The sequence below is a fragment of the Dermacentor andersoni genome, chromosome 1, assembly GCF_023375885.2.
Source record: "Dermacentor andersoni chromosome 1, qqDerAnde1_hic_scaffold, whole genome shotgun sequence".
NCBI classification, from domain to species: Eukaryota; Metazoa; Arthropoda; class Arachnida; order Ixodida; family Ixodidae; genus Dermacentor; species Dermacentor andersoni.
Window position 1 is genome coordinate 43868877 of NC_092814.1, and position 20970 is coordinate 43889846.

Below are 20970 nucleotides of genomic sequence, written 5' to 3' on the forward strand. Positions count from 1 at the left end.
TTCTCACCTAAAGGGCGAAGCTCACGTCATGTAGAATGTCGATTATTGCTTCACAAAGGCAAACAATGGTGTTCATAGTACCGGAATGGCAAGATCTGGAAATTTTTCGTCCACATGACGACTGCTAATACATTAGCACCTTCCCTACTGCAGAGATGTAGAGTGGTTATATTGAGCCGAGAGGAGGAGCAGTCGGCCGGAAGAGCGTACCTCTGGCCTGCTGCTCCTCACCGGGGCAAGGGGAGAGGCGGGGAAAGGAAAACGGTAGGCGACGCTCTAAGAGCGACGCACCGCAATGAAGCATCGATGCAATGCAGGGCAGCCAAGCAGATCTGCTTCTGCTCAACGCCCTCTGCTTCTATGTACATAATGCCTATCTGTCTCTCTAATCCTCGCTAGGAACCTACGTGATAAGTATTGGTTTTGCTATAAAGTGCTACGAGTATGCTTTCTAAAAACCGGTCAGCAGAATTTAATGAATTCGAATGACAACCGGTGGCACGTTGTAAGAATGCGCCTAAAATAACTACAGCTAAATTAAAATAACAGTTTTTTCAGAGCTATGTAATGTTGGTGGCAAATTACGATCGAAAATGCAGGAATAATGAATAAGACTGCCGTAAGTTAGGAAATTCACTATTTAAGCACAAGAACAGCATTCGATCTCTTGCACTGCACACTGACTCCTGTAAGAACATTTAGCGTAGATAACAACTGAAAAATAATTTGCTTCTTTAGCCATAGGCCGTAGATTATTTTATCGGATATCACACGAAAATTCCCTCATTTCGCTTTAGTTTAGCACGTCTTATCGATGTGAACAAAAAGAAAGCTTATTTTCTTTTAGTGCGATCGAATGGATTACAAACAATGTCATCGTATCGTAAGTTATTTGCACGCAAGTAGTGCTTTGTATGAGGACAGTGAAAAGTGGAAATAAATCTGGGGCCCGTATTCGCAAAGAGCTCTGACGCTAGAATTCTTCGAAAGAGCGACTTGCAGACAACCCTGTTGATGGACGTACTATTACAGAAGGCGGCCTGCCAATGGCAAGAACCTCTCACGATCGAACGTTTTGTGAATATAGCCCCGGTCACCGGATTCGACAACAGGGGCCGTTGCGCTACAACACATTAGTAGTGTTTTACATTAGCCTGCTGCAAAGCAAATTCACATCGCGGACAGCTAGCCGTGTTACCACACGAAAGTTTCTTTGCGAAAGTTTCTTTGTTCCTTGCGAACGCACCTGTCAAGTATTGTATGTATACTATGATAACACAGCTGAATGAGAATAAAGAACTCTGTGACATCGCATCATTGTTCCTAAAGATTAGCGCCGGTAACTGTGATGCTGCAACCATCTACAAAACCTGGTTTCCAGGCAAGGAAAAAAGAAAGAAGAAAGGCCATCTTACTTAATTTATTAAGTCAAAACGGTAACTCTTTTTAAAAGAAGCAGACTCACCATTTGTTTATTCATCGCCTCGTCATACTATTACGAGTTTCCTGTCAAAAAAAGCAAGGCACTTGCCCGAGAAGCTGATATTTTTATAATACGAACACTAATTAAGTCATAGCAGACAAGTCGCGCTTCATGGGTGCTACAGATTGACCGTTTGGTTGAAGGAAAACCTCTCGCTTTGATGAAACAAGGTTCATGGCACATCACGAAAGTGTCAAAGCAGTCGCAGGGCTAGCTGCAAGCTACCTCGAGGCTGATCGCTGTTCAAGAGGTCTCAGACATAAGACAATGCTGCAACTGATAATGAGATGACTTGTAATGCTGTAGGAAGGGTGAATGTCTAGGACTTGAAGCTTACAATGGCTGTAATAAAAGTTATGGCGAGATGAAACTGGAAAGAACCATAACAGCTCACCGCTGCTTACTCATATCATCTGTAATCAGCGAAGAAGGCCTCTTTATGCAAGACTTTGGCACTCATTGGCTCGGTCAAATAGCTCTAGGCGTTATTCAATGCCTCCTAAGTGTAGTTAAACGAAGCGCCTACGGATTTGCTGACAGAGGAAGATGCTGTGCCTGAGTATACAGGTGCGTCGCTTCTCTCCTGTGGAGCATGTGCACCTCAGACAGCCAGCGGAATCGTACCTGAGCGAGGCCTCTTGGCCTTTGGAATACTGGACAGCTCCCTAGATTTCCCTAGAACGCCTACCACGTGTCCGCGGCTCTGCACAGCGTCTGCCTTGGATTGAGTACACGCGGGGGGACTGGCTGGGTACCCGCCAGATAAGGGCGCTACTTCCCTATGCCGCGGTGGCGTCGGGAAGTGTTGTGGCTCACCTTGTCTCTGATCTGCTGCCTCATCTTCTCACGTTCTTCCTCCATCCGCCGGTGCTTCTCCTTTCGTCTTTCCTCGGCTTCCCGTAGCGCCTCGAGCCGCTCCTGCTCCGCTTCGGCTTCGGCTTCTTTGTCTTCCGAGGTCTCCCCGTCCCCTCCGATCTGGCCTGCAGCGGGGAAAAAAAGAGGGACAAAGCAGTGAGTGGAGCGCTCCCGTGCAGGGACACACAGTGCGCGGTTTCGAGAGCGCGCTGACTTGTGGACTGGAGCAGCCCCACGCCGCCGAGTGCCGCCGGCCCTTTGGGATGGCGAGCCTGTCTGGCGCCAGGTGTTCGTGGCGCGGGCTCCTACTTTTCGATCTCAACTGCGCGCACAGCGCCCGGGTCCTGCTGGAGGGGCGGCTCGCGCTCAGCGCCGCGGCCGGCGGCCCGCGGAAGGCGCCGCCGGCGCCGCTGTTCGTGCGCGGGGCCGCGCGGCACCAGTTGCGCGGTACGTGCACGCTTCGCACCGACTCGACAGCGGGGAAAGCCGCACCACGGTGGGCCCGAAATCAAATGAAAATGAACCGACTGTTAATTATTCCGAGTGTATGCGGACTGTTTCGAAAGAGAAAGCAATTTCTACCTAAACTTGTCCGTTAACTACATTTTACCAAACTTCTCCCGCAATGTTCGTGGCTTCGAATTCTGTGGCGCTTAATGCGGCACCGACAAAAATTCTTCTTCAAACGCGTCTTGCAGCGGGATCGAGGTACGGGAGGTACTTATGAATTCCAAACATCTGCTCGTCTCACAAGAACCCCGATTGCGTTCGACGATATCGAGGAAACGAGAAAATGATCGTCTACTTTTCTTTCTAGATAAAGCATTCCTTACCGCGACCTCTGTCAGGCTTTGTACGACTTCAAGCATGAACTGGAATCTCAGATTAACACAGCGTTAAGAGAGGATAGTAAAACTGAGCCTTTACTCCGTCTCGAAAAGTAGTGTTTCTTTTTATGTCAGTTTCAGTAATGGCGGCTTCTATTCTCGTTCCCAAGGATTGCAAGTAATGTAACGTGTTCACCATGCGTTTTACTTGTAGGTCCAAATTTGCATATCGCCGCCTTTTAATAAAAATTGTGTTATATGTACTACTTTTCTTTTTTTTTGCTGGTATGTTGGGTTTACGAAATTCATAAACTGAATTGTACGTGCACCGTTCACTCGAAAGGCTGTCGGATGGAACGCGTTCATTCACCCTGTAACCTGAAAATATAAACATTCTAAACGACTTGCAGCGATAAAAAAAAAGCGCCGACGCATTATTCAGAGGACGTGGTTTGTGCGTAATAAAATAAAGCTCGGTCTTCAAAATCTATGCGATCAGCGCGAGCCGCGAAAATTGTCCGGTTTTTTACTCTAGCACGCAAATTTGGCGCGAAGCTGAGATTTCTACCATGGATCCATACCGTACCAGTTTCGCTGACATCTTTACATGAAGTACGCGCACACCTCCAATGTTATTACTCACAAAGAATTCATCCTTTTGTCTTGGCAGGCTTTCTTCACGAAATTCGTTCGGTGCACGCGGTTACTCGTTTGCACCCGTGCTTGGGCCAGTTTTTCTCTCCAGGTTCGGAGCCCACGCACAGCTGTCATTACGCCGGCGCTCAACCATGATGCTGAACCCGCGCCCGATGTTGCGTCCATCTTTCCGCGAACGTTCAAAGCGAGGGGAAATTAAGAACGCCGAAAGTGCGGCAACGAAAACAAAACACAAAGCATCACAAAAGAAAAGAATCCTGGAGAGAAAGCAAAACACGTAATGCGCGGTCCCGCGATACGCGCACGCGACGCTCGATATGAGAGTGCGTTCCCTGTGTTGAGCCTGCCGGCCGATCGGGGCCGCTTTTCAATCACTGCGCGACCCTTGCGTCCGTTGTGCGAGCAGAGAGCATTTAAGATCCTAGCCCCCCCCCCCCCCCCCTTCCCCCCTTTCCCCTGGAACATCGAGCGCGGCGAGGTGCTTACACGCAAGAGAAGTACAAAGAATGAACTTTCCACTTGGCGTCATCCCCCACATTTCTTCCCCCTCACTCTGCGGTTTTGCACGACGTCGACTGCTGCGAGGTGCATAAATACGCCTCGCGCTAACGGATGACACTTTAGGTGAACGAGAAGACGCAGCATTCCTTCAGCCATGATTTTGGGCTGCAGCCCTGAGAAGAGATTAGATAGATAGATAGATAGATAGATAGATAGATAGATAGATAGATAGATAGATAGATAGATAGATAGATAGATAGATAGATAGATAGCATTTTATTTAAAAGCGAAGAGGTCGGTTAGAAAAGCTTTGTCCTACTGCTCCGAGTAGGAGAAAGGGGGGGAAGTGTTGAGGGAAAAAGGAAGCAGGAAGAGAGAGAGATGGTACGCCGGATCACGATGCTTAGCTGGTGGGCACGGAATTTTTTATTTATATAAAAATTAGGGCAGCATACTTATTTTCTTTTGGTTTCTGGACCGGGCAGTCTCAGCTGGTATGGAGGTTGGCTTCGAGAATATGCTGTCATGTATACGCGTATTTGGATGGGTCGAGCAGTGCGAACGGCGCTGTGGATGAAAAATGGGCCTACAGTTATCTACATGTTATTTATTGCAATGTCGACCATGACCATGATCGGGAATTACGAAACACAGAGTTATATGCTGTGGCTCAGCAATATGCGTGACGTCCATAACGTGGTTATAAAACGTTGTGCATCGCGCGAGCAACTTCGCCAATTCGTCTGACTACGCTGCAGACCCTGCCGAAACTTAAAAAAATTGTGGAAGTGCACAATTTTTGTAAGTGCACATGTGCATAATTGGGTAAGTGCACAAGTGTAAAGCGCTTTTCTTCTGCAAGATAAACGTTGCCAGGTTAGAGATAAGCGTTGCTGACGCATGGGGCACGCTCCGACAAAGTAAGATGAAAATATAATATATATCACAGGATTTCACAGAACATGCCGTCATTTTGTGCAAATGGTCGTTGAGTGCACGCATGGTGTGTGCAGGCCAGGCATTGCGAGAGGTGCTGTTAAGAAACTATTTCACTTGAAATGCAAGAAGCGTACTGCGAATTTTAAGGTTCCTAGCCGGAGTATATATATATATATACGTTCTTTAAGGGGCCCAGAAAATAGCAAAGAGGAAAGACGCCGCTAGATTTTTTTACGATCTGCAGTAGTTTCAGAATTTGCGCGTGTTCGTGATTATAGTACAGTCTGAAGAGGCTGTATGCAATAGACTCCGGCGAGGCGAAAAAAAAAGTGAACTCGGCAGTCTGTGTCGCTGAAGACCACTCTGTGGATGCTATTCGCACACGGCGCTTTATTAACTGGGAATGGCACCAGTTAGCAAAGAGGCTAGCTGCCGCCCCCATAATGTTAGCTGCACGCTCCGCAGTATTCTGGCGACCAGATTTTTTTTTATCCGAGCAATCTCTCAGATAAAAAAGAGAATCATTCCGTGTCGCAGATTCCGGGTCTTCTTCGCCTATGGTCTCGCAGCTTCTTTCCTCTTGTTCACAAACCGCGCTTTCCGCTTAGCTGCGCGAAATGCGGAGACAGAGACGGCGCATTACATATGCTTCAATATTTCTTTTATTCCGCTTCTCGCGGAGAGATGAGATAAAAGAGGTCGGACGGCAGCGTTGCCACAACGCAGCAACTGCGCGGGCTCAAACAGCACTGCGGCTAAAGGGAGCGCTGCGCGCTTCAACCACTGCTGATTTACGATGCGCGCGTGCTCCTCGCGTACGCTCGATCCTCTCCCCCACCCGCACCCCTTGTTTTGTTTCGCAAACAGGGTAGGGGCCGTTTCGAGCCAGCGGCTAGACGAAATGACGAAAAACTAAACGCGAGTCAAAGGTATACACAAAGAAAAGAAAGAAATACCGCCGAGCCCACGGAGAGCGTTTCCAAGCAAAGACCCGCGCCGCGCTGCGTAACCCCGCATGCGCGAGCTGGGGCCCCTGTGTTTACCGCGCATTACTGGGATACAGGGCGACCACGCGTCGCAGCGTATACGCGCGCTTCTGTTTGCAGAGCAGTGCGCGCGACCGCTGTGGCTTGTCTGGGCCCCCGGCGGCGCTGCTCCTGCTCTGCCGCCTACACACGCTACGCTTGTCGCAGTTTTACAGCGGTCGCCAGAAAACCAGCATCGAGGAAAGAGCTTCCCGAAACACACACGTCTGTGTGCTCTTCTCAGGGTTCACCAAAAAGACAAGGAAAATGCGAGCGATTGATAAAAGGAGGAAACCAGATAGACGCCTTGGGACGGGAGAGGAGCTGCCTGCTTTGGCTGCTGCGCAGCTCCGTAAAAAAAAAAAAAAGGTAAACAAGGTAAAACAACTACGACCAACGAATTATGAGGTAAAAAATAGAATAAAAATAACGATAAGAAGCAGGATAAACAGGTAGGCAAAGAGCAAGAAATCCACCAATAACACAAAATGTGGAGACTGAGTGCACGTGTATACACAGTAGGTTACACTGAATGAAGGATATTGAACGCCCCATTCGCTGGCTAGAAGTACCCATTTGATGAGGTGACATATACGAGAGGAGAGAGAAACTACGAGAGGACAGGAGAGCACACTGCAGCTGTAAAAAAGGCTCAAGAGGAAGCACGAGGCTCGTAACAGGAAGAAAACACGTTCTGAAAGTTATCGAGATGGAGAAAATTTGCGTTTGCGTTCTGACTTTGTCTTCTGTGGAAAAGCGAGTGTCTGCTGAAAGAGCAGGAACATGGAAGGGCCTATGTTCCCTGGTAATCTTCCGCGGAACCCGCAGTGAAACGGAAGCTAGCTGATCAGTGGATTTAATAATTCGTGAATGATTTTATACCAGATTAAGACGTCGATGCGATTACGTCTGCAGTCAAGTGACGGAAGTCCCCAATTCAAGTGGCACGCCCACGTGCACGGACAACCACCTTCGCAGCCTCCTTTTTCTTCCGTACCGCCACAGACGGGAACGGCCTTCTCGCCAACATCGCTAATACCACTTGTCTATCTTCGTTCACAGAAGTTGTAACCGACCATTTTGTTAAATAATTATTTCTGACGATGTTTTGCTATCTTACAAAAACCCACCCCTTATGTAATGCCCCTACGGGGGACTTTTAAGGTAATAAACTGAACTAAACTGAAGTGTAGCATAATTATTCAAACTTGAAAGGTTGTCGGTGCGCGAGGTCAGAAAACGATGTTTATATATACTCAATAAGTTTTATCTTCCCCCGGTCAATTATTATGCTATTTGATTTGTTTGTGCCATTCCACACCGCTGAGGCATATTCAAAAATGGAAGACTTATGGATGTGAGCAATTTGATGAAGGGAAATGTGGTACGGAAATCGTTTTCAAGTCTGCAGACAGAACCGAGCGTTCGCAGGACTCGTGATGCTACGCGCTTATAGTGAACGGAGAAGCTTAACGTACTGTCATAAAGAATACTGAGATCAATTTTTTTCAACAACCCTCGTCAACACTGCACCATCCACTCAATAAAGAAAGACGAAATTATGGGTTTTATGCAAATATGACATAATTCTTGTTTTAAACGAATTTACAGTGAGCTTCTTTAATTGGTTACATCACAGATTGAGGATAGGTCGGACTACAGAGCGCAACAGTCCTCAATGCTGCGTATCTCCTTTAATGTTTTGACGACGTCAGCGTAAACAAGAGATGTAGACTTCTGGATTGCTGAGGAAACGTCATTCATAATAATAAAGAAGGGAAGCGAACCTAACATGGCACCTTGGGGTATACTATCCCTAGATATTGTAAAAACAAAAGACGATTGATCATTGACGCTCACGATGCAGGACCTACCGAGGAGATAGCTACGTGGTAGACCTATAATAGCCGCTTCAACACTGTAATGCACAAGTTTCTTGAGCAGTGGCGGATGATTTACTGCGTCAAAGGCTTTGCTGAAGTCGCAATACACAGCATTAACTTGGCCCCTGTGTGCGATGGGCGTGAAACCTGCGTCATAAAGCTTACAAGTTTGGCGCTCGTAGCGGCCAGAAAGAAATCCATGGTGATTTGGAAGGTGAACGATTTGAAAACTGAACAATAACACAAAGAGTCTCCTTATCGCATTCTTAAGCGAAACTGGTTTGATGGACATGTGGTGAAACACCGCACTGACTTTATAAGTGACGCTCAGCGGGAGAAATTGCCGGCCTTCATCGCCAAGCTAAACCCACCAGCTGCTATAAATCACCCCCACCACTGCCACAGCTTAAATATGGCACAGAGAAGAGAAATCAGCCGATAGTTTGTGACATACATTTTGCCGCCGGGTTTAAAGATAGGAAAAAAGCGAGCGGTTTTTCACGCACGCCTGAGAAGTGCAATTATTCAGAAAGATATATTAAAGATTGATGTCAGCATTGGTACAGAGATACTGCCGTAAGCTTTGATAATGGTGGTCGGAATGCCATCAGACTCCTGAGGCATTCGCAGACGAGATTCTCCGCAAAGATTAACGTGCTGGAAGTTCGAACAGAGGAGCGAGGCTCTCATGTTCCTCGAGTGGCAATTCGCAGGGCAATATTGCGTGCATTTGCGGGCTGTTTTCACACTCGGAAAAACACTTTTATGTAGCACGCATTGAGGAACAGAAAGCTGTATCGGGAGTTTTTCATGTCACTCTACAATTTTCTCATTGACACTTTTCATCTAATTATAATATTTGAGAAGTTGATTAATTAATTCAGACTAATTATCTAATTAGGCGGAATGAAAATAATATAGTTTGAGTATCTCCAAGCGACTGCACACAACATTACCTTTGTTCTGTCCAACTACGTGGCATTTGCATATTTTTTAAATTCTGGCTAAAGTTAGCTAGGACACCTTGTATAGACGAAATGTACAGCGAAAAATTAGCGGCTGCTTTTACTTATCCACCACACGAATAGAGCATACGGATATGTCCTGTACGCTGGAGCGCATACGAAAGTGTCTCCAAAAGTCCGCCGGCGGGTTAGAGGCGCTCTTCCCCAATGACTCAATATGATGCTTCTGATCCCCCTAATACAGCTAACTATTGAGAGACTGCAGGAGTCTCCTGCCAGCAATAATAATGACAACTACCTCTTCTAATAGCAGTACAAGTTGCAGTAGCAGTAGTAAACACGCGAACTACTGCTTCAACCCTAAAAATTTGGAGGAGGCTTAGGCTTCGCCTTTAAGAGTTAAACGCTATAGCATTCAAATACCGCTGACTCCTTTTCATGCTTCCCGGCAACTGCAGCTTATGCAACCATAACGTTTACCGGGAAACGCTGGCGGCGAACGCTATGCATGAAAGCAAGCTTTCTGGCAGAAACGCGGCCTCTTGCGTGGGTCAATTTCCTGCTAATGTTTCGCACGTTTAATACTTCAGTCTGAGCTAGAAGAGCGAACATAAACGACATGCGCTGTCGGTGTTTTTTTTTCTTTTTTTTGCATTACATTTGTTTGCGGGCTGCCGTTCTCAATATTCGGAGGTATAACTTTGTAAAGAATGAAAGACAAGGTACGAGCAACTTTGGTGATAGAAGAGTGGTTGGGTTGCGTGGTCCGGAATTTGGCTCAAAATTCATTTTACCGAAGCGTCGTCCGACACCGGACGCGTTAAAAGACGTTTCAACCAAACGGTCTAAGTCTCTATCGTGCTACACAACTTCCGGCTCCACGCGCCACAGTTCATTATTGCGATAGCAATTATATTGACATTGCAGGCTCATTTCTGCCGTCGGCGTCGGTGTGGGCGTCGCCATCGCCGTGAGGTTCAGTGTAAAGTCCACGGGCGATAAAATCGTCGCCGCGCACCGTATGCTGTATACGCGAGTGAAAGCGTGTGCGGGTGAGCCGGCAATCGCGGATCAATCTCGCGCACGCAACAGCGGAAACAGGGGAGGAAGGCGCCACCTTCCATTGCGCGCAAGGCCTCGGTGGGAGGGTAGGGAGGGGGGGGGGGCGTGTTCTACTCCGAGGGGTTCGGGCGGCGGCGCGCGCCCGGCCAGGCCGCTGTATTCTGAAAACCATCCGAGACGGGTACAGAGCCAGCGCTGCGCTGTTTTCGATGCTTGGGTCGCGTTGAAGCGAGAGGCAGCACGAAGGTCAATTCGCTTGCTGCTGCTGCCGCGTTTCCTCACTGCAGCTTTTTGACAGCGAGTTTCCGCGGTCATCGAGTGAGATGTGTTCATGTTGGCTTGTGCGCGCATGACACCATGCTTGTTAATTTAGTTAGAATGCCAATGTTTACAAGTTTATATGGCCGATAAATCCATTATCCTTACGTCGTGTAGCTGTTCACTAATTTGCTATCGCAGTCGATGCTTCGCCTTTCGGGCGAAACTGCGCCTTTTTTTATCCAAGGATCCGGTGACGAATTCACAAAGCTCTGCGTTCGTAAGTGCTGTTTACAATTGGGCCACTCGCCTTCGCTAAAGATACGTCCGACGTTATTCACGATGGGCTAAAAAAGTTTTACTGCTAGAACTTTTTTTTTCCAGTACGGGCACGGAACCTGTGGTCACGCGCCTCATGCTGCACTGGTCGTTTAGGCACCACCCTTATTCAGTGTCTATCCCTGTGTACAAAAAAAAGAAAAAAAAAAAACAGGCGCAAGCGCGGCTTCATGGAGTCTCAGTAGTTGCTGCGTCGGCACACATTTATGGTTGCCGTGGCTCATGCATATACTGAACGGGGTTGCTACGTTCTGCTGCTGGGAACGCCCGCTCCGGTCGCAGCCTGAGCTAGTGCGCCTGCATTCAGGGCCGTCGTCCCATTTCTGCCTCTCCCTTTATAAAAAGCGGGTGGCTATTACGGAGACGAATGGGCAGTTCAAAATGACCGGTTTACGAAGGCAGCGAGCACTTTCCCGAAATTATTCACGGTCCAAAAACGAGTGGACGATAGAAGAACTGCGTCAATAAGTACAATGCAGAGAGACGTGAAAGTGAGGACAGCGGACCACGAAGTCCGTTCCAAGTTATTTGGCCAAATGTGTTACTGCTTGCTCTTTGCTGTTACCGAAATGCCTGTGACTGAAGATGGCGCGTCAACTAGCTGAAAAGTCTGAAAAGTGGGAAGAGACCGATCGGGCTTCCGCGGGTTTATCACGGGCCCGAATTTTCCAACGGTCTATTTCATTCTCCATTCCTTTATCATGCGTCCCGCCGAGCAGCCGAACCCAGCGAGAATGACCACTCGGCTGCGTCCGATCCACGTCCGAGCGAATGACGAAGGACGGAAAGAATGGCAAATGAGATGGTTCGTTAGAAAATGGCGGCCTCAGGTTCCCAAAAGAACCTTTGTCGTTCAATCGTATTTTCTCTGTTTCAAGCTTGTTGCCAGGCCTCGTCTTCAGTAACAATGACATCAGTAACAATAAGGATGAATAACGAACCTGGATTGAATAAACAAGTAACAAACTTCTTGGTCCACTGTCGTGCTCCTCCGTGTCTCTCTCTGTCGTGCTCAGTGGTGCTGCTGTTCTTGTGTCCACTTCTGTTTCGAGATTTAGCAATTCTATGAATGAGAGCAACACTGGGAACGATGAACAAAAGTGACGTGCACAGCGACTAGCATTATGCGCGCTTTTTTCATTCCATTAAGATGGCATATGCAATAAAAAAGACGAAGCATGTTGCAGCCATTTTCTTATGACATTTATTCTTTTCTTTATTGAACCTGAGTTGCGTCTTCTTTCCTGAAACTCGTCTTAATTAGGCGAAGAGGCAGCAAAGCCGTTAAAGAAACCTCTTAAGCAGTAAAGGGAGTTCTACAAAGAGCAGTAATTGCTCACCTCCACTTTTAGTGTTGAACCGAAATGCTTCGCGACGGCAAATGAGAAATGGCTTATTACGCTCATGCGCAAGACGTGCGACTGACTCAAGGAGATTGAATAGTAAAACAAAGCACACGATACCTAACAGACAGGCAAAGCCCGAAGCAAATAGAAGCAAACGAAGCAATTTGACAGCCAAGCTAAACGAAGCGGCACACTGCGCACGATAGGCTTTACTTCCAGCAACGAAAACAACTTCGCTGGAAACTTGCGTCAGCTGTGAAATATGTAGTCCGAGTTTTTGGCCTGCTCGGCCGGTAGTGGGCGAGTTTTTGCAGCAAGCTGCCCGCACAGGGCGTGTCGTGTCTACTCCCATTAGTCTCAGAGACGCTGCCGAAAGGCGAAGCTTTTCGGCAGCCAGAGCTGCCGAAAACAGCCAGCGCGGCGGGTTGAACGTCGAGAAACAAAATACCACCGAAACAGAAACGCCGGTTTCAGCAAAGTTTAGCCGCCGTCCAGATTAGCTGGCAGTCTTACCTGCAGCACGCGCCGACATGCACGCGCTACGCAGATTATAAATCAGAGCGCCCCGCCCATCGCATAAGCCGGCACAAGCGTATCGCTGCCAACGCGCTATATGCATACTGTCCGAACAGAGGCGGGAGTGGGAGAGGGATGCAATAGCCTGACAAACAACGCCTGTTGCCGGATGAACGTGCTCACACGAAAGCTCTCCCAGCTTGCTTAAACAGCTACCTTCCGCCGACGCAGGAGCTCACTGCTAGATAAACGGATGTTCTTATCATCTTTGGGGGGGGGGGGGGGGGGGGGGGCTGGATTACAAAGCAAGAGTAAAGCCGCTGGAAAGCTCCTTAAAAGAACCAAAGAGCGCAATAACTTTCACGACGTTGTTCAACCTCGCTGCCGCCAGCAAAAAGGAAGAAGCGAAACCTGAAAAACTGTGCAACTATATACGTCGCTAAGTTCGAGCAAGCTCTCTGTAGCATTCATCCTTAACTAGGGACAATTACAGGGACCAAAGCTGTGCAATACCGTTCGTTTCGGAACTTTTAACCCTAACTACAAAGCAACTTTTGAAATTCTTCGTCGTCAAGTCTGTGCTGATGAGCGGTGTTGAATCCTGCAGGAACGCTGCTTTTAATAAGAACAAATTTTAAGAAATAAGCTGGCTATAATGTGCTCCGACGTCGCCACTGAGGAGAAGTAATGTAATTGGTAATAATTGGAGAAAGCAAAATTACGAGCAGTCCTGGAAAAGAACGTCTGAGGAGCAAAAGTTCCCGAAGGAAAAGAAATTAAATAGGGAAAAGAAAGTACCGGCTGCTAGGAGCCTTTCAATTTACTCACTGCACTGGGAAGATAACTTCACTTGGTCTAGCATTAACGCAAGCACCGTCACCGAGAAAGAAATACGGTCAAGCTTGCAACGGCGCCAGGAATGGACACGAGATTGGACATCCGCAGCAATTCTCTGAAACAACGCAGCTGACATTGAAGGGCGAGTGTTTCACAAGCCGCATGTGCGGAGAAAATCAGAGCTGAGCATTGTCTTGTCGATGTCTGTAGCTCGACTTGGATTCGTATGTTTAATAAAGCAAGTAAACCAATGGGTTTGCGCAGTCAACTTACAACAAAGAACATACCACATGCGTATGTGACACTCGAAATAAAAGCTTCGTATTTTGCTTACTCAGTTCTGGAACGTTGCGGCAAAAGCTTTTCGCATGTACAAAAAGGAAAGATATAAAATATAGCTTATTGAATAGCAGATAAATAGTATAATGCATGGTACTCTTGCAGTTTTTGTACTATATCTCTGTCTATACTGTATATAGATCAAGAAATCCACGTTCAGAAACACAACGCATTTATTTTCGATGATTCGGCCCGGGACCGGCTTTTATCAACAGCCGTGATAAAGAGTCGAAACGTCGACAATACATTCGTTATGGTTTTCAATGTGGATTTTTGCAAATAATTGCGTGTATATATATATATATATATATATATATATATATATATATATATATATATATATATATATATGTATTCGAGGCTTGTATTTCTTTTCTTGAGTTTTGAATGGCGTGTGTTAAGAGTTACCTTTAGATTTTCTAGTGGTCAGTTCTCTTTTTCCTAGACTGGTCCTCAATTCCGTGTAATAAAATAAAAGTAATACAAGCTGCGCGATAGCGTAGTGGTTAGGGCGTCCAGCGCACAACTGCCCATTGCGGCAGGTATGAATTTCCAATTATAACTACAGGGAACGCTGGAGCTGCACTCTTTCAGTCACCATGGGAACTATGGGCAGTACATGGATTTGCCTAATATTCGTGCTTGTGGATTCAGACGTTCTTGTGGCTTTGTTTATTATGCTTTATCTGCCTTAATTATCTAAGATTTCAGAGCAATTTTTGCTTCTATAGGTGCAGAAAGCCCTGCTAACATGCACAATCGCTACTAATTTCAACGATTAAACCTGTCGAGGTGGCCAAATCGAAATGCGCCGGCTTGCCCACGAGAAATTCATATGTGACTTCTAGGGCGCTTGTCGATGCATGCGTCAGTGGCGTAATGGTTTCAATTTCGAGGTTCTGTGATTGATGTCCTGTGTTCAAACCCGGCCTTCGCACAATTTTAATAATATATATGTAATTGTTTATTACACAGCACTTTGTCAAAATTACGAGTTTGCGAAATCACGAAGCCGTTTGAAGCCAGAAGGGTGAAGTTTAGGCAAATCCATGTACTATACCTATCACTTCCATGCTGGCTGAACCATCCCGCTTGCAGCTTCCGTAGACACTAGCGCCAGAGTTCCCTCTAGTAATTATTGTATAAAAGTCTATGGCTGCAGGAGCGGGAGTTCGAATCACAGTCGCGGTGGTGGGCCATGCTTTGATTTGTTCTTGGTGGCAGAGGGTGAAGGCGGGGGTAGCCTGATGACGACGATCGTCTTCAGCCGTCAATTGGCACAGTAAATCTAGTTACGAGCTTTCAACTGTTGTCGCCGTAAAAGGAACGTGTCCACCCAGTACACATCGCCCTCAGTTAACTGGCGTAGCTAGCTAAATGGTGAGAATGTAGCAGTACGGACTCTGAAAACACCTTTATACGTCCTATCATCAAGTCTCACATTTGTCAATTCACACGGTTCGCCCGCAGTTTTATCACGACTGGTCTGATGCGTTTTGATATTTGCCCGAAATCGGGCAGCGTAGCTTTTTTTTCAATTAGACTACACAAAAGGTCACATCTGACCTTTGCGCTTTGTTAAAGGTCATTTCTTCGTGAGCTGTATTGCCAGTGCTTGGTGATACAGCACACAACGGTGAAGCTGTGCGGGACGAGCTACAGTCAGCTGGCGAGGTTCCCGTTGCTTGTATCGGACACGTCCCATTTCGGTGCCGCCGAGACACGATGCCATTCGACCGAGGAGCGAGCGTTCCGAACATCTGCCGGACCAGATGTTCAGAAAAGAAGAGGGAAATTACAAAGCTCCAAGAAGGGAAGACGTGGCCATAGCAGATCTCTTCAACAGTGCAGTGCGTCATGACACTGACGGAGTTCAGCGCAAGTAACAAAGCATGGCCTAAACGAGAGACTTGTCCGTTAAACCAGAGTCGCTTCTGTTTCTTCGATTCGCCAGTCCCCGCATACGCTTACGCCTACGACATTTTGCTCTCACCCTCATAGCTTCAAAAATACCAGAACGAGCAGTATGTTCTTCTATATCTCGCCCTACTACAGAAATTGTGCGCACTTAAAACTGCCTATTTCTCGTGATTCCACTTGAAGGAGCAACCTTGCCAAAGTTCTTAGTGAAAGATCAATACAGTCCTTTCTTCCAGTGTTCATATTCAATGTTCATATTCAAGAAGGAAAAAAAAAAGAAGAGAGAGAGAGAGAGAGCGAGAGCGACGTACTAGCGGCAAACAATTCATAGCTAAACGCGCGTCGATCCGTCGTACACGCGACATGTATAAGCAAATATAGTCAATACTTATTCGTGCACTTCACTACGTGTGCTCAGCGATGGCACCGAGGACGAAATAAGCATCACGGTCTACTCCATCATAAATTGGATGCACAAAAGCTTCGCGCTGGAAGCGAAGCAGGCTAACAACCTGCTGCCTGAAGTAGCCGTCGTTGAAAAACACTCAGGCGGTGCAATGCCGTAAAGACGGTCGCTTCTTACTATGCAATTTTCTTTTTTTTTTGCTGAAAGTGCCTTCGTGTACGTCGGAATCGCGATGAGATAGAGAACGGTGAACAGCAGTTCGTGTCATCCTTCGACTTTGTAAATTACGAGGAACTCTGCGCTGCTTAAGAATAACGTAGCACGGCGGGCCCATCAAATGTGAGTGTTTTTGAGTTGTCCCGACAGCCTTAAAACTACGTGCTTGAGCTATTATTCTACTATTGGCATACGCTGCGCTGAAATAGAAGATCTCAGTTGATTTAGATCAACGGCGAAAGATAAAACCAGACGTATCGAACTGTAAGAGCCCTTGGAGTATAATTACGCTCAAGGTCTCTCCAGGAGCGTAGCCGTAAATTAATAGTGACCTTTTCTTTCTGTCCTGTAGAATTCGCGACTACATAAAGAATCGACCGTGACACGAGATTATGTTGTTTGTTGTAACTCGCATATAAGCGAAATGTAAAAAATGACGCCTTGCACTAGGGAAAGTGCCATTCCGTTAACACAGGGACGTCGTAAATGCTACTCTATATGTGTGCATTACTGAACGCTCGTTACACACGGGCTAAAATCTTGAAGCTTAAAGCTCTGCTCTCCCACGGCGCAACATTGAACTGCTATCGGCCTTGAGGGTTGAGCGTCGAAAACACGCAGCGAATAATTTATTTTCAATATTTCGATGGCCGGCTGATCTCGTTATTTATGACAACAATGAAGAGTTCATTGGGGGTTGTTTCGCTTCCGTGATGTCTTAATAACATTATGTTACAGGGTGCAGACTTTCTTCACGTGTTTTCGGAACAACAGCTGACTGCCAGTCTATCATGATTTAGTTGCAAAACGCCCCCATGCCCCAATTGCACCATCTTTGCCGAGAACTTTGTGAACTCTTTGAGTTCTTTAAAGCCGCGGCAATTTCGAACGCATTGCTGACATGTCCGGGCGCAAGCGTCATAACTTCATCACGTAGTCGCTAGCGATCCTCATGCTAAGGTCTTTACCCATGCTAAATTTCCTTTTCGAATAAATTCCTATCCACTATACATGTACTCAGAGTATGATACTTTCGTTGCTTAGCTTATTTTTAAAAATAACATTAAAAAAAAAGCTCAGCAACGAAAGTATCAAGCTCTGAGCATGTGTAGTGGTACAAAAGTTAATTGCCGAGGCAAAGAAACTGATTTTTCTTAGCTAAGAGGTCACGACATAGTCGTATAGCAAATAACGTAGAATGGGCGCACGCCACAGGATACAAAGCCTGCTGCAACCACTTCTTATCACTGGCTACCATACATCTTGGCCAAGAGAAGCACCGCACATGGGAACGAGAAATAAATAATGAATGAAAGAAAGTGAAAGAAATTAAATCTGTGTGTGTCTGTGTAAAGAGGTAATGAAAGAAAGAAAGAAAGAAAGAAAGAAAGAAAGAAAGAAAGAAAGAAAGAAAAAGTGGCATGAAACAAACGCGCCAAGTCCGCGTTATAGCTGCACGCGTGGCGTACCGCCGTGTAAAAGCTCCGCTAGGTGCAAGGGCCGTTTCACCTTTCCACTGAAGCGCTTTGCACGACGAAGCTTCTTCACACTTACACTGTCAGGCAGGCCGACTAGCCTTTGCGTTATTGCGTCCTCCCCTGCCCTCACTCGCCGCAACTCTTCCAGCACTGGCAGGCGGTGGCAATTTTCACAAGGCCTCGGCATCGTGCAGTTTCTGCGCACCAAAGTGGAATGTGGCCGCCCTTCTCCACGTTCTTTTAATTACGTGCCTATCTCACGTGCAGCCCCTCACCTCGGCCCCAAACGAAGCTTGTGTCGGCACGAGCTATGCCACTACGCAGAAATAGTCAAGTGAAACATGAACGAGCAGGTGCGCAAAGTTTGTCGGCGCCTTTGTTTCAACGCTTGTCTGAGGCGACCGTACGAGCGAAGGCAGAAGCAAAATGAAGGGACAACAGCCGGGAAAAGTTTGGGTAACGTGGAGAGCGATGGCGCAGTTTCGGCGAGCAGCAGTTGTTAGACGAGTGGCGCCTTGTAGCAGCTACTTTAGACAATGCGCAATACGGCATGCAAATGAGGCTTAGGTAGGATGCACATACAACGATTTTCGCTGTAACCACGAGCTGAATGCTGAGGGCTAGATGATAATAAACTTGGCAAAATAATGAAGCCATCCAGCCTGAATACGAGTGTCGGTGCTTTCTGTGCATGCGTGCTAAATTTAAGCACTCGTCGCCCCATATGAAAGAACGAAGAATGCTTATGGAGAGAACGAACGGATGCGCGCAAATGGATTACTTGTTAGTTGGAGCGCATGGCTGCGCTATAGTTGCACGGTGATTAACACCAGTATGACATGCGCCTCTTGGTGGGACTGCCTCAGAATGTAACCACACAAATTGTTGACAGCCCACACCTGACATGGATTTCGGTGGTCAAATGTGGACTGCATCGAGGCCCCGCATATATAGTGATGCGTGTGCAGTAGGTGCCGTGTTCCCTTTCAGAGACGTGGTACTAAATCTTTCCCGAACCATCGCTAAGTCAGAGAAACGACGCCTGACACACAGGGCAACGTTGCTCAGCGTATGCGCATTGGTAAGGCTGTTTCTTGTGGGACAGAGACGCAGCCAGAAAGGCGATGAGTCGTCCCGGCTCAAGCTCGCGTAATCCTCCGGCTTGAGCCGTATTTCACAAGGGATGAAAGAAAGGGAGAGCGGGAGCTTTCGGGGCGGCAGCATCTTCGGGCTGCGCAGGCAATCGATCTGTCTCGAAATATAAATCGAAGGGGCGACCCAGATTTTAGCGATCGAGGGACGTCGCGCCTGCGACGCCACAGCACGCAGCAGCGGTGGCGTGAGAGCGCAAATTAAGTTCTCAAAACCAACGCGCTGGTTATCTGCGCCGTGCCAGAGACATATGCGCCCGATAACAAGTGGATGTGGCGCTTTGATCTGAACGTTTGACACATTCTTCACAAAATTTGGAGGACGCTTAAGCTTCGCTTTTAAGAGTGGAACGCAATAGCATTCAAAGATGCCTCACTGCTTCTCCCGGCAACTGCAGCGCATGTAACCGTAATGCTTTCCTCGAAGCGTTGCGGCGAACGCTCTGCACGAAGGCGAGCATTCTGGGGTGCACCGCTCCTACTAAGATAGAACTCAAACGGCAGCTGGAAAATGGGTTCATGTTAGAGTTTCCGCGTAACAGAATTATGTCTTCGCGTACATTCAAATTACAATCCGATGCTATCATGTCTGGAGGTTGTTTGTAAGCCGTACTTTACGAATTTTCTGACGCATTTTACTTTGAGAAATTCAATTAGTTCAGTAACGCCTATGCGCCACGCGAAGGGCCTGCGTGGATCGGGATGCGTGGTTCGGGATTATTTTTCTCATACGGACAACGTCGCCGCCGCTGACGCCGAATTTTCTGCGACGCGGCAGGGCCCTTAACGCTATCGCGTTAAAACGAGAACCGTGCGCCAGTGTGTCTTCTCATGCAGACAAAAGAAGATGCGTTGAGGCACCTTCTTGAGAATCTCTTTTTCTTTCTTCGTCGTTCGAAGGTGCGCCTATGTGTTGATGTAGGATGCATTACTACGTACAAGTTTTGAGTTGCCACACAAACAAACAGACAAACAAACACCATCAGTCATCTCGCTCTACTGCATTCGTTTATGCGTGTTATGTATTCTTTTTTTATTTTTCTATTGCATCGTTGCTTCGGTGCTACGAGAGCAGTTACTGAAAACATATGAAAGTGTCTTCGCGATGCATTTCTTTGTCTACTCCAAGTTCGACAACTCCCGGAGCAGACATTGGAAAAATAAATAAATAAATAAATAAATAAATAAATAAATAAATAAATAGCAGAAAAATGACTATGTGACATTCGTGATTTTGTTCTTGCATGAACTCGGGCTAAAATGTAAACTGCACAAATGAAAAATTCTCTAAATGCTGTTGCGGAAACAAGAACTTTCAATCGAACCAACGTTGCTCTGCACGCCGACGCGGTCTTACGCAGGCAGTGCCTACCAAAGAATGTCTTTCAGTACGGTGCTTCAAAGTTTTTATAAAGCTCACCTAATCGGGCTCTCGACCTTCTTATAGTGGAAGATAACTGCACTTGCTTCTAGCATCCGCCGTCATTTCGCAGACGCAACGAAGAACGCGGACTAAACTGAAAAGATGCGTTGCATCGATATAACTCGCATTTTCATTTAGTTACGCCTTTGACGCGTATAGGAAGCCGTCCCCTTACGCCAGGAAGGGCCAAGTATGATTGTTGTTGTCCTTTACGAAATGACAGAATTCTGGGATATTTATTACATTGTGTTATGGAGTTCTACGTGCCAAAACCACGATGTGACGATGAGGCGCCCCATAGTGGGGGACTCCGGATTAGTTTGGCAACCTGGCAATTCTTAAACGTGCACTCAATGCATGGTACGTGAGTGTACTTGCATTTCACCCCCATCTAAATGCGGTCGCCGCGGCCGGGATTTGATCCTGCATTCTCGGGCTTAGCTGCGCAACGCCAAAGTCAGTATGCCACCACGGCGGGCAAAATTCTGGTATAATAGGCTACTGAACAACCGGCTACCCCAAAAACATAAACAATAAAATGACG

The 20970-nt window shown here is 47.0% G+C and overlaps 1 protein-coding gene across 5 annotated transcripts in view; it reads right to left on the reverse strand.

Moving 5' to 3' along the window:
* The window catches only part of cpx (synaptic transmission protein complexin), a 594949-nt gene that overhangs the window by 22760 nt on the left and 551219 nt on the right, over positions 1-20970 (reverse strand). For all 5 annotated transcript variants that reach the window (XM_055061411.2, XM_055061410.2, XM_055061412.2 and 2 more), the window contains one exon: positions 2300-2463. In XM_055061411.2, the coding sequence (XP_054917386.1) occupies positions 2300-2463 (164 nt within the window). The remainder of the gene's footprint in view (positions 1-2299; positions 2464-20970) is intronic.